Source organism: Rhea americana, unplaced genomic scaffold (assembly GCF_003343005.1).
Source record: "Rhea americana isolate MKP2758 unplaced genomic scaffold, rheAme1 scaffold_12, whole genome shotgun sequence".
In the NCBI taxonomy this organism is placed as follows: Eukaryota; Metazoa; Chordata; class Aves; order Rheiformes; family Rheidae; genus Rhea; species Rhea americana.
Window position 1 is genome coordinate 209,006 of NW_028185261.1, and position 27,015 is coordinate 236,020.

Here is a 27,015-nt window from a genome sequence, read left to right on the forward strand (position 1 = left end):
ACCCTTTGCTGGCAAGACGATCCTGGTTATCTCAGTATCTGCTAAGAAAAATAACTGTGGTGACCCTTTGCACTAACTATAATGAGTTATATGCTCAAGCAAAAATACTAACTTTAGGTATTCTTACTTCTGATGCAGCTGTTTGTTCACCCCCACGTTCATAGGGCACTAAGCTGTAAGGTCTAATCATAGAATTAGGTGCCTAGGTGCCTAGGAATCACCTGGCTGGCTCTGAAAGTTACAACCCTGGGCAAAATATCTCCCTTTGTCTGGAAAATGAGGTATTTAAAGAAATCTCAAGGGCTCCGTGCATATACAGAGGTTGTTCTACACACTGTAACTTACAGCCTCATGGCTTAAGATATAAAACTACAGTTTGTTTTGGCTTCTAGACCATCTGCATTAACTGGAGTTACATTTTGGTACATCTGTGCCAGCAGGACCCACGTTACACTCCACAGTGTTCACTCACGCGGGAAGTCCCTGACCCCGTGACGTCATCCTGTCATGAGATCCGTGACAGGCAGTCTGAGGTCATGTGGGCACCCAACCCCTTTGCCCAGTTTCAGTGGGACTCCCCACAGTCCTACCCAGATGAGTCAGATCACAGGATCAGAGACTTCAGAAATGGCGAGATCACAGAGGAGTGGGAAATTTTTCTGAAGCATATATGCTCTAATGGCCATCTTGTTACCTCAATCATTTGCCATACTGAATAACAGCTGGTATATCCGTCCAGTAATTAAACTGCCATAGGGCTGCCTGTCTGAGATTTGGCAAGAGAGTAGGCACAGAAAAACACAAAGCRCAGACATGTTTGATTAATCCAAATACTCAGCCTAGCAGACTGGTGATTTCCCAGCTGCAGCGCAGGACTTTCCTGCAAGGGTAAACCTAATCATTAGTGAAAAGAAAACGGAGAATGACACAGAAAGAAAAAAAAATTCTCTTTCAACTTTTGTTGCATCTTAGGGCCTGTTTGCTCTTCTCTGGTCAAAGGTTGTTGTGTGGAAGGCAGATGATTGGAGATATGACTCTGTTCATGTGCATTAGCTTCTCACTAAGGTAGGTTACCTCACAGGGAACACCAAACTATGTAATTGCAGTGTACYCAAGACAAGGGTAATTCCAAACTCCTTCTGGCTTTGGTAGAAACTCGCTGGCCTCTGGTAAGCAGTGTACCCCATGGAGATGGGGAAGTTAGCACTGAAGCTAACTTACCCAGCAAGGTAAATTAGCTTGTGCTGACTTTGAAACAGGCACATTTTTTCTGGGGTACGTGGTAGCTCTTTGGTGTCTCTGCACTTCACAGTCCTTCATGAATTATCAATCTTTCGTTAGAGCAACATTTAAGCTGACACGTGACCACACTTCCAGGTCCTGAAAACAAAAAAAAAAAAAAAAAAAAAAAAAAAGGAAAAAAAAAGCCTCATGGTAGGCCCCAACAGTTTTTACCTCTTCAGACCAACACCTCCTGCTCACATTCCAGATCTAATAAACCAGTAATTCTTGCCTGATTTTTTAATTATTTACAACATCAGATGAACAAGTCAGTTCTACAAACACGGTTGTGATGCAAAAAAAGGTGCAAGAAAACTCAGAAGCTCAGCTTCCTTTTCTATATTAGTACTGARTACTAAAAAGTGCTAGTGTAAGCTAAATATTTATACTACAGATTGCAGTACCTGAGGTAGAGGAATTGGAAGCAAAAGAGATTTCTGGTACATTTTTATGCCAATAAACCTAGAGCCAACAGCTAACAAGACAAAAATCTATTTCTATGCAGTCTAAGCACAGCACAAAAAGACRAGCTCAGGTATCTTTCTTCACCTAACCTTATGAGGTTCCCTGTGCTATCTTTAGGGCTTTTCCAGAAGTCCCACGCTGTGCTGCACCCTGTGGGTTAGGAGCAGGCTGAGAACAGAGACGCACAATAATACGTATCATTGTAAGCAGACCCAGCTCACATCAGTTCAGCCTGGACTGTACAGGAGGGGCAACACTCACTAAAATACCTGCTGCCTCCCCTTTTTCGCTTGGGCTTTCTCTCCTGTCACCTTTGAGCTACTGCACAAGCCTTTTGGTCCCCACAATAGTTATGCATCTGATTGCACAGTGCTTTTTCTGGATTTACAGGAGGTCTTACTGAATCATTTCTGAGCCTGAATTTGTCTACCTTAGCCAACTTTGCTGAAAACCTGCATTTACAAGTTCACTTGAGCAGATGGAGAGTTACTAGAAACACAAGACGCCGTGAAGTTATTCCTTACCTTTTCAACATTGTTTGTAGTCACTACTTCATGTTTTCCACTGCTCTTTGGACAAATATCTCTCCTGATTATGTTATCTTAGGGGCTTCAAAGAGGTTCCCCACAAATGAGGATTTTACCTGTAGGCTCTGGGAACATGTCTGTAACTTGAACTCCAGTTACTATTTTGAAAGATACTCTGCGCATCGGCCAAACCCCTATAGGTACACATACGTCATCCTATCTGTCAGAATATGTGACAACTACATTTTCCTGAGGCATTCTGGTTGTAAGAAGGGAATCCTGGTCTAAGCATTTTCCCTTATGAAAATGTCTATCTCTTTTCAGTTATGCTTAGTCACCTAAGACTTCCCAGCTCTTAAGGAAAGCACAGCTCAAACCTCTGCTGAAATTGCTGTGATTATGATTCACAGGCTAAACGTAAGTGCTGGGTATCATACGTATCCAGCAAAATGGCTTTCTACATCTGGCCTCCTGATTGCTAGGCTGCATTTTTTGTGTTTAAATAACTATGCTTCTGGCACAGGGTCCAAACACAGTTCTTTCTGAATGGAAATTCCAGGAAATGGATTCTTTGCTTTTCTTTCCCTTTTCTAATTGTGAGCTTCGGTAGCTGAGCCATTGTTTCTTCTACATCTCCATCTCTCCTGTCCCAAACTCCACATTTTTCCATGAAACAAGGAGGCTGGACAAATTTCCTTCTGGACAGACATTGATGACCAAACTGCTCCAGAAGTAAGAATTCTAGGTCTGTTTATTTGATGGGCTAAGCAGAAAGGGACTGTTGCCCTGACCACTTTTAGCACTTCGGATACATGCAGGATTTCCTCCACTAAACCTGCAGGCAGACATCAGTTGCGGGCAAAGCCCCTGCAACCAGACATCAGTTGCAGGCAAAGCCCCTGCAACCAGACAGGGGCTGTTTTCTTCCAAAGAGATAGGAATGGAGCAAGGTCATTCCTTGGGATGGACCAAGGTTGGTCCTCAGAGCAGCCCCTGTGCTCCATCACGCAACATACATGCTGCTTGTGGCACCTTTTGACAACATGCCTGAAACCCAGCTGCACTTCCACAGCTCGGTGAATCCTGTACTTCCCACTTTCCTGTGCTTAGAGAAGAAAAAGCGTTTGAAGTGGAACAAATGGTTCAGTTTAGGCCTGCAACTACTGAGAAAACTGAGCATGATGATTACTTGCCCTTAGGAGCCAAAGCAAAGCACCCTTGTAGCACAGGAATTTGCACTTTTAAAATAATTTAATTTCTTCAAGTATCTTCGAAACACTGACCAGATGGACTCATGGGAGACATTTGCTTCAGTCTTTGATTGAGCCTTATTCTTCTTTAGAAGTGATTTGCCAAATGAAACATATATTCAAAAGGTTAAAAATAGAGTGTGTTTGTTGTTGTATTTAGAAACACAGAAGCTTTGTGGTTCTAGGCTCCTTTTTGCAGTTAGGAAGGAAATGCAGGCTCCACAGAGAGCAAAATCCTTGAGCAGCTTAAAAAAAACACCACCAAAACAAACCAGAAGCAACTGTTCTGGAGACTCGAAGATGCAGCCTGCAGAAGAAAGAGCCAATTGCTGGTCTGCAATCCAGCAGGGCCCGTGTGGGATGCTCTGCGGTCGCGAGGGTCCCAGCTGCTGGGCCGGTCCCGCCGGGTGCAGCCGGAGAGGGCTTTTCCCCAGTGTGCTGCAGCCCCAGCCTCAGGTGATCTCTGACTTTGCCCTGTCCGATAAGCAAGAAGTTGGTGCCACTGTCTACGTCCGCTGTCTGCTCACCAACATCTGTTGATTTTTATGGGGGCAAATTCTCAAGTTTATCTGTACGTCTAATTTTTAAACCATTAAACAAAAAAGCTCTCCATTCTGTGTGCTAGCAATATTACTTGTGCCCTGAGAATGCAGCCAGGAAGCTCACAGTTGCTATTTAGCCTCTGCAGACAAGTTCAAAAGCAAAGATCAAAACTAGAGAAGTACTAGTATTTATGATGTTAGCAAGATTTTACCAAAAATACACTGTGCACAATTGAATTGTCACCTTAGAGCAACTATAACTGACTCAAAACACATAAAGCCTGAACTACAGATGCTCTCTGAAGTGTCTCTGATCACAGTTCTTCTCCATAGACTCTAAATTATTACGTTGATAAAAATAGAGGGATTGCAATTCCAAGTTCAAGAAAGTAGAAAAGCGTTCTTTCTGAAAGATAAATTAAAAGTTCCCTGTGGACACCACACAGACTCAGAAAGCCTCGCTAGAAAAACAGCTTCTTGCACCATCATAATCAAAAAATAAGTGTTTACTGCCAGCCAGCTAGAGCGATTTGTAATTAAGGACAACAGAAGTCACTCTTTTGCACCACTTTGTGTAGTTCTGATTTTAATAAAACTGCAGAAAACAGGTATTGGCCCCCATACGGATTACGCCTCCCAGAACACTCACATTTAAACTCTGTGCATCAGAAGAGCCCTATTCTGAAAACTCAGGGGAACAGAAGGACGAGGTAGAAAGCCCTGAAGCCACTCGCCGGGGGCTCGTCCCCTTGCGTCCGCGTGGGCACGCCTGGGCCCCGCCAGCCGCCCGGGGCAGCTCACAAAGGCGCCGCCGCGCGACGCTCCACCCCGTCACAATACCTGGAGCCCCGGTGGCCCTGCCACCACCAGCGAGGCCGTGGGGGGGGGGGGGTGAAGGGCAGCAGGGCCGCGCACCATGGGTTAAAGCTGTCAAACCCTGGAGCAAAACATCAGCTTCAGCTAGGCCCATCCGGATCATGCAACATGTCCAAAATTACTGCAGGCGAGAAGCTGCTTCACGAACTTGGCTACAGGCTGGGTCAAACGTTAGGGGAGGGCAGCTACTCCAAAGTGAAGGCAGCCACCTCCAACAAGTACAAGGGGCCCCTAGCCATCAAGGTGGTGGACCGGCGCCGAGCCCCCTCAGACTTTGTGCACAAGTTTCTGCCTCGTGAGCTCTCCATCCTGCGGATGATCCGGCACCCCAACATCGTGCGCGTCTTCGAGCTCATCGAGGTCTGCAATGGGAAGCTCTACATTGTGATGGAGGCGGCTTCCACCGACCTGCTCCAGCTGGTGCAGCAGCTGGGCAAGCTGCCCTGCGTCCCCGAAGCCCGGGACATCTTTGCGCAGATCGTGGGGGCTGTGCGCTACCTGCACGACCGCAACTTGGTGCACCGAGATCTCAAGTGCGAGAACGTGCTGCTCACAGCTGACGGCCGCCGGGCCAAGCTCACTGATTTTGGCTTTAGCAAGGAGGCCAACGGCTACCCAGACCTGAGCACCACGTACTGTGGGTCAGCAGCATATGCTTCCCCAGAAGTGCTGCTGGGCATCCCCTACGACGCCAAGAAGTACGACATGTGGAGCCTGGGGGTGGTGCTCTACGTGATGGTGACGGGCTGCATGCCTTTTGACGACACCCACATCCACAGCATGCCCCGGCGCCAGAAGAAAGGAGTGCTGTACCCGGAGGGGCTGCCCCCGCTGCCGGAGCCCTGCCGAGCCCTCATCGCCCAGCTGCTGCAGTTCAGCCCGGCCTCCCGGCCCGGCGTGGGGCAGGTGGCCAAGAACAGCTGGCTGAAGGGGGACATCTGAACGAGGAAGCCCTCCCGGGAGCTCCTGGGAGAGTAACATTTTGGTGCAACCAATACTATAGAAGAAAAGCACGTTAGCAGTTTATTGAGCATTTTGAGCCTTGAGGGCCTGTATCTGGAGCTGACTGAACTTCAAGCCTTGGCAAGACCACGTGCTGTCCGAGGAAGGTCAGGCCTGTTTGTGAAGGAGCCAGGCGAGCCTGCTGCGGGTTAGGTTTCGAGGCATAGTGACCGTGTTGGGCTGATGGCACGAGCAGAGAATGGGGCTGCTGAGCAAAAGGGACTTCCAGAGCGGGAGGTTGGTTCCTGCAGCCCATCAGGCCAGTTTGAGCTTTAGCACAGAGCCCAGCACGGGCAGTGCAGCTGGCGAGGTGGGACGGACAGCAGGACAGCCCGTGCGCTGCAGACTCCCTCATGGACCCAATAAATGCTGAAATTCCCAGGTGGCTGCTTCTCCCCACCCTCTCTCTGCTAGCCAAATAGGGGTCACCGGACACTCAGGGCAGTGCCAAGAGAAAAAAACAGCCTTACCCGGTTCTCCGCTTGCCTACCACCCTGTTGGTCACCAAACTGTATCCAAGCCAAGGTGAAAGCGGGGCGTGGGGAGGGGAAGTGGTCAAGCGCTTCACAGCATTTCAAATCCCAGCCGAGAGATTCTTGATGGCAAGGAAGCGCTACCGGCCGTGGAGAGCACTGAAATGGGAAAGATGTAAAAGTAAAGGAGAGCTGCTTTGCTAACACACGCCTTCCAGGTCCAACATACAAAGTCACAAATTACTCAGAATGCAACCCCCAAAAATCTGCTACAGATCCGTACTGTCAAGCCCCACTTGCAAATGGCTATTTAAAGATAGGAGCTGGCGTCTGAAATGTGCTTTCGTGAGACATTTCAAATTGCCTTTCAGCGGGTTCCAAGCCGCTTCCCCTGAAACCGAAGTCAAACAGAAAATTTCCGGCTGGGTGGTCCACTAATCCGCGTGGTGGTAGTGCCATGCGAGCTCACGCAGCACAGCACTGGCAGCAGCACCCACAGCCCGGCTACGTCTTCAGCGAGCAAATCAGCGTACGTGGGTCTGCTGGAAGAGAGGGAAACATCTTCTGCAAAGCAAACACTTTAGATCTATTAAAAGCAGCGGTTTAAGTAGAACAAGATGTGGCAGCAGAGCCAGCCCACAGCTTTTCAGCGTGTGGGCTACAGTGAATTTTGCCAGCCCCAGAACGAAGATTTAGTTCACCCTCATCTGTGCAGCTGAAAAATAAAACTTCATAGCAGCAGCAAAGCCCAAGGGAGACAGAGGAACGGCTAGGAAGGGTGTCTTGGGAACACCCACGGCTGGGCAAACAGGCCTGGGAAGGGTCAGGGGGGTGCTGGGCGCGGAAAAGAGAGCGAGAGAAGTCGTCAGGATGCGGGAAGCGAGGAGGCTGAGATTTCGGGGTGGTGAACGGCTGGAAGGCTGCTTTTCCTGCGGCGACGCGCACGACCCCGCGCCCCCCAGGCCCCGCCGTCGTGCGGGTGAGAGCCCCTCCCGCGGACCCCGGTGCCTTCGCGGCGCCCTGGCCGCCTCCCTTGCTCGCGCGGAGGCCCGGTCCGCGGCGGCCGCCCCCGCGCCCTCCCCTTTGCGGCGTCTCTCTGGCTGCCGGGGCAGCGAGCTGAGGACGAGCGCCGGACGACAGGACCGTCACCCGGCGCTGATGGTGCCGAAGAGCCGCCCGTCAGGCGAGCGGAAAGCCTGCTCGCCCGCCTTTCACTTTACGGCTCCCCAAAGGCTTCCGAATCGGCGGGAGCCCCTTGGCGGTTGTTGGCCCTGCTTCAGTTCGATCTCCATTTGCAGGCGTTTGTAATCCTGTAAGAGGGAAAATCCTCCCGGCTGCAAAAACTCTGCGTGTCAGTAGAGGATATAAATTAGTTCAATGAGCTCCTATTTGCTGCGATTAATCTCAGATTGCAGTGTTGTCATTAAAAACAAAATAACTGTTTGCTTTCTAGACAGAGCAATAATTTTCTTTATGCCAGTCTTTTGCCAGATTGTTAAGAGCACCAAAACGGCCAGGATCGACATACTGAGGGTCTCTCTTGGCAAATCTGCCTGACCGCAAGCCCCCCTGCGCCCGGCCGGGGAAGCAGAGAGCCCTGCTCCCGCAGGTGGCCGGCGCGCAGAACTGCTCTGCTCACACGCCTTTCGTGGCCGTGTACGAAGGTATTTTGATTAGGGGAAGCTACAGGACTTGGAAAAACACAGCAACACGACACGTAGTCAAATGCAGATTAAAATAGATAAATGCCCTGTTGACAGAAGTCTTCTCAGCTGTTCGGAAATAAATGTTTTACCTCAGAGTGGCCCTATTGGCCCCAAAATCGGTAGCGACATTGAATCCCAAATGCCAGTAGGGAGGTTATTGCTGGATAAGCTATGCACGCAAGAGCCTCTCTAGCGACACACAATGGTAAATAAGAGTTCTCACCCTGCGGCTTTAGGCCACAAAACTTAAATTTATAAACAACGAGTAATGTCTCTAGGCACGAGACACTCATCACCGGGGCTTTCAAATGTTTGCTCTTTCTACCGCAGCTGAAAACTGATCATTTCCAGGCACGATCCATCACGCTCCATCGTCCCCCCCACAACAGGGGGTGAGAACAGGCTGAGCCGTCCTCCAGCCCTGGCAAGCTCGCTCTGCGCTGCGGGGACCCCCGCGGTCACCGTCTGGCCTGAGTCTCGCATGTCCCGACACTGGTTTTTTTCATCATCTCGTGAGGATAAAGAAATACCTTTTCATCCTTTCCTGCCTGGGCCTGTTTCCTCCCTAGATTTTTAACTTCCCTGGTAGGTGTTTCAGTATTTTCTCAAGATATTTTTTTAAGCATCTTGTAGCAATTTTACCCCGTTTAATCTGAGGCAGTGCGAATCACCTCAAAGGCCTCTTGCAGACTAGAGCGTGGTTTTCTTTCCTCCCAGTGCTCTTTTGTCTAAGTTCAGCATCGTCTTGCCTGGAATAGTCTTGATTTCACGCAAACGGAAGGGAGGGAGACGCGGTGCGCGCTGACACGAGTCTCCCCGTTCAGCCAGCTCCCTCTTCGCCCCGCTCGCTCGCCTCCTGGATGCGGTAGGGAGGGTGGCAGGAGGCGAACGCCGCCCGCGTCCCCCGCCGCTTGCTTGCACTAGGAGGCAGAAGCAGAGGGGAGGCTTGCGCCAGCAGAGGCGACCGGAGGCTCTCTCTACACGTAGTTTTCCTTTCAGACAAGAAGTTTTCTGTGAATAATATTTTCATTTTCACAGCACTTAGCAAACATTAATCCTCACGCTAGCACCAAGTAGTAAATATTATTCTGCCTGTGTCACAGAGAGGAGACTAAGTGGCTTACCCCGAGCCAAGAGAATTTAATTTTGCGTTAAAGCTTCCGCGGCCCTCCAGCCTCCTGATCAGTCATGCCTCTGTCTTGAAACGATAATAAATTCCACAATATTTGAAAGCCTGGAAAGGCATTTGAATTCCCTCTCCAGCCGCTTCCAGCTCAATCTCACTTCATGTCGTGCGTCGGTAAAGGGACTATACTAACCACGCAGGCGGCTGGAGCTTGTTTTCTCGGCGGTGAACAAGGGATCCAAATTTTGTAGGTGCTTTTAGCATCCACGTGTAGCAGGCCGGAAGGCAGCCACGTCGCAGGGCGCCCTGTGAACCCAGCTGGGGCAGCTTCCGCCCTCGGAGGCTCTCGGGGCCCACCTGGACAACGCTATTGCCACTACAGTACCCTGCTCAGCGCCATCGTATCGGTACATTCTCCAGAGAGGAGCGGCTGTGCCGCTTCCATTAAAACCTTGATTAAAAATACAGCTCGAGCACCTAGCGCGGCTGGCTTGGCTTTAGCTGCAGCTCCGCCGCTGGCTTGCCCGGCTGGCTGCTGCTTGCCTGAAGCCTGCTGGAGCGGGAAAGCTGCATCATGGGCCCGAGGGAGGGCTCAGCAGGTACAGGGGTCGCCCCGAGGCAAGCTCTGTGCAGCCTTCATTGCTGTTGTGGCGGAAGCTAAAACGTCACTAGTCTTCAGAGTGAACGGCCGGAAAAATAAGGCGTACCACTATACTGAGTTATCAGTTACAAAAAGATTATCAAAACGCATCGCTTAAGCTGAGTTCAAGTTTTCAAGAATTTTCCCCAAAACGTACGTATAAACACGAAAATTTTACATAAACGCGCCCGGCGGCTGAGCCGCAATTGCACGCCGGGAAGGCCGGAGCCCGCGGGGCCCCCCGCCACCCGTGACGGCCCCGCTCTCGCCACCGCGAGCCTTCGAGCTGCCGTGCCGGCGGCGGCCGCCCCCCTCCCTCCCGCCGAGATGGCCCCAGGTGGCGAGCGCGGGCGAGGGCGGGCCGGCAGAGGCGCGGGGAAGAAACGGCGGAAGGGCGAGGACCAGAGCGAGCGAGCCCGGCGCGTGCAAAGGGAGTGCAGCAACTTTCCCAGCTCGTTCGCCTGTGGGAACTTTGCTTTTCCAGGGAATAACTCTGCTATTCTTGGCGTTCTTATGATGTGTCACAGGCCGTCTCAGGAGACCACCAGCAATCGGTGCGAAGCAGCCTCCGACGGCAGGCGCGCCGCCAGCCGCGAGCTGGAGCGGCGGGGCCGAAGGAGGCGGCTCGGGGAGCTCTGCCGCCGCCGAGGAGCCTGCCCGGAGCCGGGCCCTGCGAGAGCCCTTCCCGAAGCGCGGCGGCACCTGGAGAGGACACTCAGCTGCCTTTAGATAGGGGTTTCTTCACCCCATTTGTACAGACGAGCCTGAAGACGCAGCTGAAACTCATCCACAACTTCTGAGCTTGTCAGTAAAATTTAAATGTTTACCTCGAGCTCGCGGCGCGTCCGGTCAGGCAGCGCTGCTCCCGCGGCCCTGCCGCTGGAGCTGCACGGCGCCGTCCGGGCATCCCGCGGCCTCGGCCCGGCAGCCCGCCCGCAGGCAACAGCCAGCGTAAGCGCCAAGCGCCACTGCTTACAGCACCGGGAGATTACACTTCTGGTCTTTCTAAGGTCAAATATCTAATTTTTTTACTTACAGGTGACAGTCAAGTGCAAGTGAGTCCCCCCCTTTCCCCTCCACCGCGCGAAACCGCGGTGCTCGTACTCCGTGCTCCGACAGCCTCCGCGCTTACAGGCCGCGGGCAGCACGGAGGACGGCGCGCGGCGACGCCAGCCGGCGGGGCCTCCCCGCCTCCCCGCGTCCCGTGGGCTTCTCTCGCTGCCGCAAAGGGAGCGAGCTCCAAGAGCCCACAGCAGCAGGCGCTTCTCGTGCCTCAGGCTTCACTTTTGCCTTCTGCCGGAGTTTTGGGCAACGCTGGCGGTACCGATACTTCTCGCGAGCTCGCGTGAAAGGGAACAAAGCACCTTCCGTTAACAACGGCTCTCGGCGAGGAGAAGAACAAAACATCTTGCGTACGCTCAGCTGAAAGCAAGGTGCAGCAGCAGGAAGCGGAAGAGGACAGCCTAAGAGGAGTAACTGCCGCTTTACCCTCGAGACACGTGCTCCGCTTCAGCGCTGCGGAGAGCGCCGGCAGCGGGAGGCGGCGGGGCAGCCGCCACGACGCGCCGGCAGCGGGAGGCGGCGCCCGACGCCTCAGAGACCCCCCAGCGTCGGTGTCGCGGTGGGGAAAGGACTGCAAAGCACCGGACGGGACGTTGCCAGCCCAGTAAGAAACCAGCACGCGTTGCCGCAAAAAGCGTCATCGCCCGCTTCTGCGCGGGCCCCAGAGGAGCAGCAGACGCCCTCGCCACGTCGGGGGGCCGCGGGGCCGGGGCGGCTGGGCTCGGCCAGGCCCGGCAGGATGCCCTGCGAGCGCCCGGGGCTTCGCGCCGCGTCAGAGCGGCGCATCCCTGCCGCCGGCAGCCGCCGTCGCTCCCCTCCGCGGCCAGCGATCGCCTGCGAGCACAGCGAACGCCAACGAAGGGCCAAAGCAGCCCAGCAGGCCGATCCCGTGGGGGCCCGGCAGGCGCCAAGCGCGGGGCAGGCGACGCAGGGCCACACGGTGGCTGAGGCTGGAAGGCACCTCTGGAGATCACCTAGTCCAGCCCCCTGCTCAGCAGGGTCACCTACAGCATGTTGGACAGGGCTGCGTCCAGGCAGCCTGAGTATCTCCAGAGAAGGAGACGCCACAACCCCTGTGGCAGCCTGCTCCGGCGCTCTGTCACTCTCACAGGAAAAAAGTTTTTCCTGGTGGAGTATATTCACTTCAGGGTGCAGTTAAAACTATTCCCCCTCCACTTGTTTCTGTCGAATGTTTAAAGACCATGACAAGCAGAATGTTATACAGCAAACAGGTCCTTACCTTGGCTGAAGTGCAGGTTGCAGCCTTGGAAATCCACTGAATTATTGATTAAAATATTCAGGTTCTGCAAATTTTCACTCATGTAAAAGACTTCTGTGCTTCATACTTCAAAATTTTGTGGAGTTATTTCATAATCAGATGCCAATGCTTTAGGAGTTTAGGATGACGGAGAGAGGGAGTCTGTTTCTAAAAATCCTTCAGGACGCAATTACAACAGTTGATCATAATCAAAGTTAACTCAAAATTTGCTCATATTTTAAATAAGAGCCTAAATAGCCAGCTCGCCCGTGCGGGTAAGGGAACAGGAGTGGAACTGGTTCTAGCTGACAGTACATTGGGATTAAGTTTGATATCCCTCTCACAACCCCAATCCTATCATTGCCCTAGTTTACCGTGGACATACACAACTACACATGAAACAATGATTTACGTTTCCTTAGAAAAGATCAGTTTGTGGGAGTGCTTCTTCCTCATGGCTTTCACATTCCAAATGCATGGCCAGCTCATTTTTGAGGCCAGCCAATCCAAACCTGCCCCAACACAGGTAAGTACAAGTTTACAGGAGTTACTAACAGCAGCTGTAAACTCATATAAATCCTTCAACTGCTGCATTCTCCTTTCAGAGAGCGCAGAAGAATGGAAAGATCCATCGCTGCTGAATGAGCAACCACCGCTGCCAATTTTTTCCTGCAAGAAAGGACGTGGCTTTTCTGCGTAGGGCAGAGACTATGTGCTTGAAGCAGTGGCTCTTCGTATGTATGAAACTGATGTTTCAGCAGAGGCAAGCGCTGCTCTGCAGGGAAACTCTTCACCAGCAGAGTTTTTCCATGCGCTAAGCATACCGGTAGCTGCCTCTCTGGGAGAAACCACCCCAGTTAGCAGTAAAACGGAAAGTCTCACTGTAACTGCAACTGGCAGGAAAGTGCCCGTGAGGGAGGGAGGACAACGTTGCCTGCATTAAGTCTTCTGAAACTACTTACCAGGTCACCTGCTTTTAGACAGACAGGTCTGTACTGCAATTTGGCAAATACTGCGCTAGGATGCGTGCAAGATCACACCAGGTGCCAGTAACATTTAGTTATTTCTAGTGGGAAAGTGATGAGACAGTGAAGTAACATGTACCTACATGATTTAAAGCAGTTCCTGGAGAATGTAGATCACTGAGGGTTCTACTTATTTTTAAAATATTTGTAAATAATTTCCTCCCCACTCTCTGTCAATGAAGATGGACTGATTTGTGTTAGCTACAAAATGCTCCAATAAAGACAGAAGCTAGATAGCAGGAAAACCAGAATTCACGCCTGTCTGTGCTGTTTTAAGTTGACAGTACCCTTTGAAGCCCCTTCAGTTGCACCTTTGAAATTCACATTTGTCGGGAAGTTGTAATGCCCAAAGCAGTGTAGACACATGCATCTCCCTCCCTCCCACCTTAAACCAGTCATAGTGCTACCCTGTCATTTCCTAAATAACTAGGACCATTTTCCTATAGAAAATGGAAAATATTTTGTTCTTCAAGTCTAAGGATATAAAAGCTTAGGAATTAACTTTGAAAGTTATGATGATCAGAGAAAATGATCTCATTTCAGGTCAGAACCTTGAATCATTTGCAGAAGTGTTTAGGAAAAGATGAAGATTATTAAAACTGAAGACGCTTTTTCTGATTTTACATTTTAATTTTTTTCTTCCATAATTTGTTTGATGAACAAAATATAGGTAAGTCAGGATAAAATAGTTAAGAAGAAAAGGACAGGAAAAGAATCACAACGTGAAACATGCAGACTGTGGCAGGTCTGTGACTCAAAGCCATCTTTTGAAATTCAAGTTAATTTGGCCCATTAATCCCATTCCCAGGGGAACGTATCCAAATCCTGACATTAGGTGGGTTGAATTAGCAGAATGTTCACAGGAAGCAGTGCCCAGCGCCTAGGAACAGAGCACCTCCCTCGCACCGCCCCACACTGCCCCGCAGTGCTGAAAACCACGGTCGTGAATCACTTGGGAACATATGTTGCCCCTTAAGGAATCACACATAAAATAAAATTTTCATTTTTCTGAAGTCACAGACCAATGTATGTATACTTAACCTAAAATCTAATTTGCTTGCCCTTTTCAGATTTGATGGTAATAAGGAAGATAGAGATACAGAGAAAGCATTGGTCTAGGAACAGAATTTTATTTGAATCTGTAAAATTTCATGAAACAAATCTCATTTTTTTTTAAATGATCCTTGCCTAGCTTTCAAATGACAAATGAAAATTTACAATCAAAAGGATGTGCAAGGTTAGCACCATAGGAGTGTTGTCTTTTCTGCACAACTCCATTTGATAGTAGGTTATAAAAGAGAACAGAGGAAAAGAAAAAAAAAAAAACTAGCTGATCTTGCATTTTTATTCTCAACATCCTAGATACTTAAATCTAAACATCAAAACACCGTGACTCAACTAGCATATCTGAATAATTTACATTCAGCAAAACTTGGTCTGTACATTGAGAATTATTTAAGTGTTAAAAGGTAACTACCACAAAGCATGAGCTAATATGCAAGTTAAAAACTGTAAAGATCCTGAAAAAGAAATGGCACAACAGAAATCAAAGTGAAAAATTTCCCCACCCTTCCAGTGTTATGTTAGTACAGCCAATTTAGAAACAGATACAAAATATAAGTAATTTTTTTTTATCACGACTTGCTGCAAAGATCAAAAGAATAAAAGGGATGTGGTGGGTCATATATCCTAGAAGTATTTCATTTAAGCCCTCCCAATTTCCGACCTACAAGCAAGTACAGGATTACATCAGACTTCAGGTGCCTGTTTCACTTACTTTTGGTTCCCTTTTTAAAACTTGCCCCTTGTGGTTCTTTCTGCAAGGTTTTCAAGATCCTGAGCAGCTTTACAAACTGTCCAGTCTATACCAAGCAGGAATTTGAATACAGGCTTTGGGAAGAACAGAATTTTAAATACCATGTTACTACAGGCTGCATTCTTAAGGCAATGGATAAATAATTTTAATGAATCCTAATTTTGCATTATAAATTGATACTATGGTTTTCTTCATAAGCATCTGTAGTTACAATAGATTTAAAATGCTTTAATTTTACTAAACTAATAATCTAAGAGAATTATTAAGAGTTCAAACTAAGATCATGAAGAAGAGGTAAGGTTTTACCAGAGTTTAGAAGTTACATTTTGTGTCTACTCTCACCTTTCAAGGTCACAGACACAGACTTTTAACAGTAATGTTAAAAAAAAAAATGTTAAAGCAATTGCTTTATACCCACACCACAGCAAAATCATTTATCTTAATCCTAAACCAAAATGTGATAGTAACCCTAAAACAGCTGGTTTTTTAGACTGGCAAGGAGGCCACCATTAGCTCTACAGCGCCTGTCGCAATGAACACGCGTCCTTCACAGAGAGCAACGCTGCAGCTGAAATACCCGCGGGAACCTTCGCAGCCCGGAGCGCTACGTACCTTTACCAGCAGGAGATTAATGACACTCTGAACTCTTCTTTACTTTGCTTTATTTATGCTTGGACGTTCGGCACTGCGCAACAGATACTCAGGCTCTTAATCTATCCTATATCAGAGCGCAAAAATACAATGCTTTCTCAGCTGTCCTTGCATCAGCACATTAGTCACATTCACCAAAGCCTTCACTTGAGTCGTTACTTCTACCTAAGATTTCAGCTCCCCTTAAGGATTTCAGCTAATGCTTCTGGTTTATAAAAGATTAAGTACAATCAGTTACACTGAAAGTTTATAATGCAGTTCTTGATTGTATTTTCTGTGCACACACTTACATCAGGCACGCAACTTTTATAAAATAGTTTGGAATACAAAAATATGGTTATAACATAGGGGTACCACACAGCACAGAATTAGAACAGTTTTATTACCATAATACCAATTTATATACAGACCCCCAGAGGAAGAAATTTTTAATTCTAACTATTCTTCCCAAATTGACAACTGTAGTGTACATTCTAAAAAAACTGCAAATTAACAACATAAACCTATTTTAACCCCCTACATTGTCTACGCAGGCTGCACCAATCCTCTCTTGCACACAAAAACGTATTATAAATAATTTTCACAAATGTCATGTATGTTTTATTGCACATTGTACATGCCAATATCTAAAAGAAAGGCTCAAACCCTTCACTTAATAACTAACAGTTAAAATACTTAGCAGTTACTTGCGTTATGAATACTATGGCATTTTTCAGAATCTAATTTGACCAGATAATTTAAGGAAAAAGGCAGAACATAAAATATGCCTTGAACTATATCCTTCTTGGGCAAGAAACAAGCCTTTCTAATTTTACTCTGTTTTCTACTGTATAAAGTCATTAAAAATATTTGACCTAATTAAAAATCCTGTTTCAAAATTTCTGCATTTTTACTAAAAAATAGTATGCATGTAACTGCTTGTATAATCATACATTCCTTCTGTTTTGCAAAATTAGATGTTCCTGTGCTGTATTTACTAAAAGATCAAGTTATATACGTCCTAGTGTTGATTATTAAAAGTTAGTGCTTCAGTCTCAGTCCTGCCAGTATCTCCAAAGGTGGTGAACAAGACGACCAGCACAGGTTGGTATAAAAAGACAATGGGCACAAGTTACCAATAAACATTAAGATCCTGTATAGTTTCTGTTAAGCAGATTTCTAGCCTAAGAAATATGAGTTATTTGTCATTAATATGTGATTTTATGGTATGCTGCACTAAAATATGGCCACTAAACAAAGAGAATGTCTCATGTATAAAGGATACAGCTGGTAAGAATGTCTCACTGGGCAAAAATCTGCATTCTGTGGGTTAAAACTACAGCATGAAAGAAAAGATTACAAAGCCAATTAATCAAATATTTTGTCATGGGTTTCTAAAGCTATTAGCCACTGGCAGCTTCAGAAAGGGATAAAACCAGAAAAACCAAACATCTAAAATTGCACTATTACAAAGAAACAAGTCCGTGAAAGGGAGAAAGACCAACTGCAGTTAAGGGACAGCCACTTCCAGAAGCCGATTGTTTTTTCGTTTGCAGGTTGGGATGTTGCCATTTTTCTGGCTGCCTTGTATGAACTTCACACACACTTTATCTTGTCTGAACTGGACCAGAAACCTAGGAGACAGAATAAAACGTGTCGTAGTTAAAGGTGCAAAAAACACATGAGCAATGAAAGTCTTTTCTGAAATCTTTTCTTCCACAGACTACTATAACTACAAAAAGATATTTGATACTAATTCTCTGGAAATTGTTTATAACATTAGTAACAAAATCAGAAAGGAACTTGAAAATATTATTTAGATAGTATTTTTGGTCATTTATTTATACACTACTTTCAGTTATCTATTGATATCAGTAAGTTTCGAAGGGTACCTTCGAAAACTAGGTTCTGCAATCCTGTAGTAAAAGCATAACATTCAAAATAACTTTTCTGAAAATAAAATATTACATGAAAACAACAAAGTAACAAATACCGGTGCTATTACTTGTCCATGCGGAAATTCACATTCTTCATGCCCCATACAGAAATCAGTCATCTTAACACCACATTCTTTGTACGGGAAGGAAACACTTGTCCCACTTTAAGGGTGGATACACTAAAACAAATACCTTGAGTAAGTGCCAGACATCTATCGATTCCCTCAAAGACCAATAGTCTCATGACTTCAAAAGTCCCCTCAGCAGAGGGTGGCCGAAGTCACCGTCATAAAAAGACGTATCAGTTCATCCAAGAAACGACCAACACTCAGCCAAGGGGGATAACTACTCCAGTTGAGCAGCATTTCAAAACTCAGCTGAACCCGGGGTGGACGGTGAACCTGAGCTATCTTAGGCCTCTGCTGTGTTACGCAAGTGTCTCCAGATACCCCAGTAAAAACGTTATCAAGATGCGAGTCGGAGGCCCCCAAAGCGCCCTCCTCGCAGCAGACGCGAAGCCTTGCCGGCGGCAGCGGCTGGGCCAGCCCCGCTCGCAGCCTTCGCTCCGCTCAGGGCGGCTCTGGCCTCCTCGGGGGCACCCCGCGCGTGCCGAGGCTCCCCCTCACCCTGCGCTCCTGTCTGGAGACGGGCCGCCAACGACTCTTCCGTGTCTCAGCCCGAAACACAAACGCTTTGGGGGTTTTTCCCCGCTCCTTTAAACGGCCCAGCAGCAGGAGCCCGCTGATCCTTGTGGTGGACAACATCTTGGTTCTGAGCATCACTCAGAGAGCCACACACCGTGCTCAGCTACGTATTAACAACTGGAGCCTGGAAAGAAAAAGCCAGAGCCTACAGTACGGCCTGAGTCTCCCTCACAACAGCCGCGATGCCTCTGGCCCGGAACTCTGCGCCTTTCTCAGCAGAGAGAGGCAACTTAAAACAGAAATGCCAGTGTACCAGAAACACAGGCTACACTCTTTCCTACTGCTTCATTGTCTTAAGAGACCTTTTTGTTTTCATGGAATGAAGCTAAATACTTCGATAGCAACACTGGGGGCACTTTTCTTCTAGATTACGTTTCTTTAGCTTATCTGCTATCTTAACAGCTCTCCTATTTCTCATCCTTAGTTAGCCTTTACAGCCCTTTTCCCAGCAATTAGGAAACTTCATTTCCGCCCAAGCAATCTCCAAGTGAGATGTTTCCTACAGTCCAAAGATAAATAAATCTGGATTTGACCCTCCATTTACTACTGGAAAAGAAATTTCTTAGAGTTTGGACAATTGTTTTACAACACAACAGGCTCTTCTTACGGAGCCTCAAACTTCACTCCCCAATCTGGAGAGCAAGACCCAGGGCAAGGAACAAGACAGCACTGCATTTTGGCTCATGTGCAGCGCTTGCTGACCTAAGAAGTCCTTTGCAATAAAGGCAGATTTTCCCTTCTAGCATCCTTAAAAAGTCCTCCAGCAGAGGCCAAAAACTTCAAAGAATTTGTTCTTCTGCCGGAAACCACAAATCAAGCTGACGGCAGAGCTCAGGGGAGGAAGTGGCCTGCGCCGCGCTGGGCTGCCCTTCAGTCCAGCTTTCCTGCGGGACAGCCCAGGCACTTAAAGATTAACTTCTTGAGAGCTTCCTGCCACGCAAACATCCCGAAAATGCAAATAGGTCTTACAGCCATCAGCTGTTTCACCAACACTGCGTCTTCCTAGACCTTTCCAAAGTCTGCAGTCTTTGCCTACATCTGCACGGACAAACATGGGTAGACTAAACGCATCCTTTTGAACGCCTCCCGCTACTGCAGTGGGCCTGACTCCTGGGCCACTCTTCCCATATAACACATGTAAAGGGAAATATTATGCCTCTGATTAGATATACCCTGATCAACGGCATTTTTGCTCGTAGGAGCTCCCTTGCCAAAAAAAAAGGGGGGGGGAGGGGGAATTATATTGTTTAGTCCAGACACACTCAAAAACAATGCTCCCTTGAATGGTTTCAGCCTCCAAGACGAGAAACAAAACTATACCCCGAAATGCAAGACTCCCAGAAAGCAGTCTGTTTTCTAGACCTGCCTCAGGCAGGCAGTCCAGACAAGTGCAATGCACACTTAAATTTCATTCTAGTAGTTTATTCCACAGTAACAATCGTTAACCTAGAAACTTATCAGGGACAGCTGCAACTCTTTTAGAGGCTAAAAGCACATGCACTTGAGTAAAAGTAAATTAAATCACATCTGGTAACAGAACAAATAAAAACTGACAGACGTCATTTTCAAGCAAAATTAACCTTTAAGTGAACCCTCAAATCTGAACAAACTGTAATTATAATCAGAACTTGAGAATACAACCAGTGCTGTGCAGAGGGACATAACGTTCAATTTTTACTTAGAGAAAATTCTATTTTACTAGTGTTGAAAAGTTCCAACTTATTCTTTTTTATTCAAAATGAATAAATCCACCGAATCAACGTTATTGAAATCAGGGGGCACTTCACATAACAAAATGCATGACTGACAAAGGGAGTGATGGACTCTTACTCAATAGACTTTATGAATTCGCATGAAGTGAACCATTTTTATTCCAGGATTGTAAACACTTGGAATGAAGAAAATCTGATTCTTACTTAAGGCCAAGGTATGAAACAGAATGAAGTGGAAAGAAATTTTAATTTGATAGTAAAGTTTGTTTTTTTCTTTTCATAAAAGAGAGTAGTTCTTCACCATCATCAGGAATTTTAAAAATAAATTTTTCATCCTCACAGAAAAGAAGGTAGATCCTTATAGACCTACATTATTAGCACCACTGTCATATATGTTTAGGAGAAGGTGCTTTTCATTTGTATTTTTTTGTTTTCACTGAAACTTGGCACCTGGTGTCCACTTTGACTAAAAAATAAACATATCACAGGAATATACAAAGCTTCTAGTCACACACAAAATGATTTTTTATAATGTAATATCTCTTAATTGATTGCTAACTCAACATTTCTGCCTCATATCTCTATTTGAAACTACATTAAGAAAGGCATTTTTTCTAATGACTTTCAAGGAGGTAAGAGCCAAATGAATACTAGAAATGAGCGCGCACAGAAAACTGGACCCTTATTTATAATTATTCTGTAAAGAGAAAAGAAATATCAGTTGCGCATTAGACTTTGTTTCTCTAACATCAGGTGCCTGACTTTTTAGCATGCTGCACTGAAGGAAATGCACTTCTAAACAAACAAGAAACATACTCATCAGAAATCTCAATGTTGAGCTTCTGTTTGGTTTGGCTGAGAGTAGTGCGGTAGAGTTTAGTGGCCATTTCAATAAGGTGATCACTGCTGAACAGGAAATCCCCTTTACTAGCTGCTTCTGAACCCTGAAATAGAGAAAAAAGTAGTTAGAACTACCAAAACCTAAAATATTCAAAATATATGTGGCGATGAAGCAGCAGGTTTTACAAGGGGTCTTCCTGCTGCAATCCAGCAGGTCTTTTGTCCCATAAATTAAACATGGATGCAGTGCAGTATTCAGGCGCAAAAGGCAATGCACTCTTTAGTGAACTTCCAGGCTGCTCAGAGGGTTACACACCCCTCCTGACCCTAAAGAAAGTCACCTTCAGTTGTCCTACAAAATTGTGCTATGTTTGTCTCCCTCTGCTGACTGCATCACAGCAGCTCACAGTAATTTCAGGAAGGAACGGAAACCAATCAGTATCGCAACACCAGGACGTGCTCTTGGTAACCCTGCTTGAGCAGGGGTGTTTGACTAGATGACCTCCAGAGGTCCCTTCCAACCTTAAACATTCTGTGATAAGATATGGCATTTTTCAAATCCATTTAAACAAGAAAACAAATGCCAGCTTAATAATTTTAACAGAGCAATTCTGACAGTGCAGAGAAGCAAATATAGTACCGAACTAAGTTCATTAGAACAGGGTAACCAAATGAGCTATGCCAAAATGTGGATTTCCTGGGATTCCATAAAGAAGAGAGAAATATTCTGCCAGTGTGTCAGGGAGAGTTACACAAGCATCTAAAAAGGGAAACACCGTCAGAAGGTATCAAAAACAGATTAAAGGGCCATTTTACTAATGAAAACTCTAATCCTGAAGAGGCTGCAGCAAAAAATGAAGCCGGATTTTCACAAGCAAGTTATCGTTCACTATGCAGTCACTGTACTCATTCAGCTTCAGTAGTTTTAAATCCAAGTTTCTGGAGACAGGGCAAAGGTCAATAATAGTGTCCTAAATCTACAGGCTAACTCCATTCATTTAATGCTACAAGATAATTAATAACCAATTTTTCAGTTGCTGCATGTGGAACAGACATATATTATGATGTTGTAACCTACCTCCTTGAGGTGCACTGCAAAGAAACCATCATTTTGGGAGCTCATGGACACTTTAGTAACATCTCCCAGTGGAACCTCTGACTTGATATTTCCAGACTTTTGATCCGCAAGGAGAACATTATTTTTTGTTAGTAAGAAAATCCTAGATGTAGCCTGCAAAAACAAAAAATGCAAATCATTATCTACCCAAAGAGAGAACTGAACTTTACTGAGGACACTAGGAGGATAAACAGATCATACAGTTAATAAACTTGGTCCACATTAGTAAACACGAACATTAAAAGTTCAGTAAAAGCTGCAGATCAGTGAAAATTAGGTCAAATTTATTTGTGTGTCTAATTATAGATTGAGGAGTTTAGCTCATTTTGGCACATGTGCTTACATATAAACAGTTTCTTTAATTACTCGTTTATATAGTTTATAGTTACAAAATCCAGAAACTGAAACTCAAAGGCTGCAAATCAGGATGACCCACATTTCTCACGCTCTGTCAGTCTCCAGGATAACCAACGCACCTTTTCAGTGACAGCTAATTCAGGACTGTGCCTCAGGACTACCCACTGTCATTCACATAAACTGTGCTGTTCTGCAATAAATTGCTTAGGTATTTTCAATGCTACGTTTTCTTCCCATCATCTATCACAATTTTTCTTTCCAGGAATACATATCTATATGACATATATTTCTAAGGAATTTATTTTTAGATCTATTTTGTGAAAATAATTAAAGAAAAACTACACTTCAAAAGAGAACATAATCTACTTACACAAGCTTTTAAACATGTAAGAAAGGACTTCTTAAACACTATCAGATTTTTCAAGTTATTTTCAAATACTTTTAAGATTGAAGTTTTCATATAGGACAACCTATTATAAAATATCATGTTAATTAAATTAAATAGTTTTTTCCCCTGTAGAATTTCAAAGAAAAAAATTTAACCACTGTAGTTCAAACGTGGCTGTCTTAAGCAGGCAGACCATAGCTCATTAAGATAATTGCTTTTCTAAAAAAGTCTTGACAGCTATAGTCCATGCAAGCACAGGAAAGATACTGTTTTCATTTGATTACTTTCTTCCAAACTGAAAAATTTGGCATCAACAAAAGACAACCTAATTTCACTCCTGCAATGCATAGCTGACATCTACCTCTGAGAAGCTGAGATCTACTAGTTCTAACATTTAGATGGACACAGTGACAATTAAATTGACTAAGAGAAGATAATACTTCCTGTTTTAATAAATGCAAAGCAAGCTCTAGGCTTGATGGAAAAAAAGAAAACAACAAAAAACCTCCCAAAAGTACCTAGCATATTTAACAGCTTTTTTTAAATGATGAAAGAAAACTGTCTTTTCATTCCGAAATGCTTATGATGTCAATCAGAAGATGACAGGCACCACTAACAAAGTATTTCACTCGTGATTTTATAACATACTAAGATATGATAATCAAGAGTCTGAAAGACAAAGGTTAAGTCTTCCAAATACTTGAACAAGAATGTTTTCTAAATATTTACTTTCCACTTGGTAAACAGTAGAACCAAGTTTAACATAAAGACTACATTTAGTTGTGTATCAATATAGCCTGTTACCAGTTGATGAGAAGCTATTTTTGTTGGGAAACTTACTGAAAACTACAAACCCAAACAAGATGTTAATAATCTTTGTCCAAATTTAAAATGAGTGCTTTAAATCACCAATTTACATAAACTGAACATTTGTGTGCTTGCCGTTAAAAAAGACTTTAAAAAAGAAAAATCCTTAGACTATTACATGACAGGAATTAGATCTCAGTTTATTTATAACAAAAAATGATCTACCCTTTTGGATAAAGCAATGCTATTTTATTACCTTCCCGTTAGCTCTATTGATTTTATTCACAACTTCAGCAATAATGATCTTCTCATCCACAGCATCTTTAAGTTTTTTGTACTTGGGGTTCTTGCTGATTTCCAAATAAGCCCCTTGGAATGGCTGCCCAACGCTGCCAAAGAATAGAGAACAGGAGTTAAACATGAATCTCAGAGCAAAAGTAAACCTCCTGAAATGGTTACATTCTGGTTCAAACTCCCTGGAAGCAAAAGCAGCCACAAATTTCATTTTCAGTAATTCATTTCTAAGAGAAGCTTCCTTAAACTTTGCTACACTGTCACCCAAGGAAAGTCATTAGCTGCCTCATGTTTATCAAAAGAGTACTCTAAACAACCCAGAAACCTTCATTCAAGATTTCTACCCATTTTACACCATAGTAACACAAAATAACACGCTGTTTTATGACACAACAACTAGGGCAACACATAATTTAAGGCAAACAGAGCTCTTAACATCGTGTTTGTGCAATATATTGTCCTTTATCCTACCAAGAAGCTACGAACTGCAGCTCCCGGAGCCCAATCCCTGAGTCAGGCCGGTGCTGCCGTTAATTCAGCACAGTTGTGTAAGCATTAATCTGTGCACTGCACACATACTAAGTCAGTTGAAAATAATGGGGGGAATTTGATGAAGTACTGTGCATGTATATCCCCCAGCATATTATTCCAGGGAGAGGGAGGAAGGAGGAGGAGCTGGGGTACAACACAGTATGTGTATTAGACACTGAACTTTGTATGCATTAATAGCACAATCCTGGTGAATAAAGAGAAATTTCTTTTCTCTTTTCTCTTCACAGAAATCACTGAAGTCCATAATAGGATTGTTTTCCTCCTCTGGAGGAGTTTTCAAATTAAATGGGCCAAATTGCTACAGATATCAAACACAAATACATCCTTGTATATATAAGCATTTTTGCTTTAAAATCATTCAAGAGCAGTCTGTGTTTATGAAAACAGATGAAAATCATCATCAGTAAGACCAACAGCTCTGCTCTTTCACAGTATTTCATAGAGCAACAGACAAGAACTTGCTTTTGAGATCTGCTGTTGCTTGTTAAATGTGTACCAGTTCATTAAGACCTTTTGCACTTGCAAATCACCCTGTTTTCATCCATCTCAAATTTACAATAACAGCTTTGCTATCAGTTAAGAGATGGTGAATATGGCTGCTGAATACATGTTGTCTGGACATCACTTTAACTAATCATTTTGATTAAATTACAGTCAAAGTACTAAATGCAAAGCTTTGCCAGGACTAGAGCCCCAAAGGAACCAATATATTATGTGGAATAGCACTGCCTTGGTAATTGCTTCTCTGGCACCCAGGCAGGCATGAGAGAAAAGGAAGGATACTGGTATTTCAGTACACAAGAGAAGTCCCTCTGTGTTCTTAAATAACTACATTACATGCAGAAAATTAGCTACCTCCTATGAATCGTTATCATACTAACTAATCAGAAACTTTATACAACAATTTCCTTCACCCATAGGCCAATAAAAACATAGCAGTAGCTAATCAGCTTCTGCTGATTCTAAAAAACGCTTCTAAAACAGTGAGGGGTGGGGAAAGTATTCCAACATTTCACTGATTTGGAGTGAAAAAACAACAAAACATACAAACATCCAGGCGGAGCTTGTCTACATATGAAATCATCCTCATCAACTGTTCCTGACTCCTGTTCCCCCCTCTACTGTTCCAGAATAACAGTGCCTTATTCCTCCTCAGCTCAAGCTGCAGCACCTTAAACTGTTCGAGATTGATGAGACCATTTTTTTTAAAGAAAAAACAGAATTTCTAAGCTGATATGCACTCAGAAAGTTCAACTTAACTTCTTTCCCAGGCATCAGAACCCGACTTTGTCGGTTTAACTGCATGCAAAAAATATGCATGTTGCTTAAGTACAGCTACTGCTGCAGTTCTTTAAGCAGTGTTAACTCTGCAGATAGCAATGACAAGTTCATCAGTTTTTAGGTATTCAGTAGTCTAAGAAATAAAAAAAAATATTTGTAGAGATATTTTACATTTTACAAATATCTACAATTAAAAAAAAATAATGGAAATAAACTCTTAAGCAATTTTTTTAAAAGTGTTTTTCCCCCCAAAGTTATATATGAGCATATGAAACTGTTAACTTACCTAGTCTTTGCATTCAACCATTAAGCACAACATGCAAAGTTTGAACATAAGAGATCTCCCTGGCACTGCCTCACCTCCGAGTGACATTGTCACTTACAGCCCTTCAGTTTGCTCTACATTTACCGGTTGCAGAAACCAGTGTGACAGAAACTAGGAGAATGGGTGAGTCTTCTGTACAAGTTCTCAAATGTCTTACTATGAGAACAGGTCACAGGAGTTCAGAACAGCAAAACATCATGGTTTTTGGACAGAAGTGCTCAGTATCACAGGATTAGAAGTCTACAATTTAACATCTAATTTAGAAGAAAATCGAGATCAATTTCTACGAATGTAAAGTAAGATCATGGAGGAACTGTAGTTTATCAAGCCAATAACCCATACAATAAAATATTCCCAAGTGTTTAGACTTCTCAAAATAGGGAATACACTTTATTACTTAGGATAAAATGCAAAATCATATTTAATTTCCTAAATCTATGCAGAGGTATCGAATTTATCATACATTAAAAGCAGCATGCCAGAAGATGTCATTACCTGGCTGGATATAAAGCCTTTTTATCCTTGAAAAGTTCACTTGCTTCCAGTTTTTCTTCATATATAAGCTTCTGTTGATCTGTGAACTGGTCTCTGTACTTCTTACACTACAAAACATGGTATGTTAAACAAACCATAAATTGTCCTTCAAAATCTGATTTGAAGCAGCAGCACCCCAGACTACTATTTGCTTATTGCTCAAGATGCACATTCTTAGTATACTTCTGAAGTGACTCAGCTCCATCCTACATGCCACTGTAACATAGCAACAAATGGCAGAGGCATTTTTCCTCTTCACCCATTCTAGATATTTCTGAATTACACTGAGAACAATTTGTAAAATATCTCATTTAAGTGTATTTCATTTGAGCATGTATTAGTCATCATCTAAATCTATCTGATTCCAGTCACTGCAATACCTTGCTAAAATGTTCACAGGTGTATATATATATAGATCCACAGTGGTGGAACTTTATGTAAGCAAACAAAGAATAAAACATAGCTAAGAGGTTGAATTTTGCAGGTTC

General features: G+C 44.7%; 2 protein-coding genes across 7 annotated transcripts in view; one reads left to right on the forward strand and one right to left on the reverse strand.

Moving 5' to 3' along the window:
• Positions 1-5,049: 5,049 nt before the first annotated feature.
• On the forward strand, positions 5,050-5,883 carry TSSK6 (testis specific serine kinase 6). Its single transcript, XM_085320878.1, has one exon. It carries the CDS (start codon positions 5,050-5,052, stop codon positions 5,881-5,883), a length of 834 nt encoding a protein of 277 aa, XP_085177004.1.
• Positions 5,884-14,343: 8,460 nt separating this feature from the next.
• The window catches only part of MYO1B (myosin IB), a 134,084-nt gene continuing 121,412 nt past the window's right edge, over positions 14,344-27,015 (reverse strand). For all 6 annotated transcript variants that reach the window (XM_085321237.1, XM_085321244.1, XM_085321273.1 and 3 more), the window contains 5 exons: positions 26,489-26,595; positions 23,798-23,930; positions 21,951-22,103; positions 20,849-20,976; positions 14,344-17,313 (listed from right to left, as the gene is read on the reverse strand). In XM_085321237.1, coding sequence (XP_085177363.1) covers positions 17,190-17,313; positions 20,849-20,976; positions 21,951-22,103; positions 23,798-23,930; positions 26,489-26,595 — 645 coding nt within the window. In that variant the 3' untranslated portion in view covers positions 14,344-17,189. The remainder of the gene's footprint in view (positions 17,314-20,848; positions 20,977-21,950; positions 22,104-23,797; positions 23,931-26,488; positions 26,596-27,015) is intronic.

Excerpts from the sequence above, each read along its gene's own strand:
- TSSK6 (XM_085320878.1), top strand. The coding sequence starts at position 5,050 with ATGTCCAAAATTACTGCAGGCGAGAAGCTGCTTCACGAACTTGGCTAC.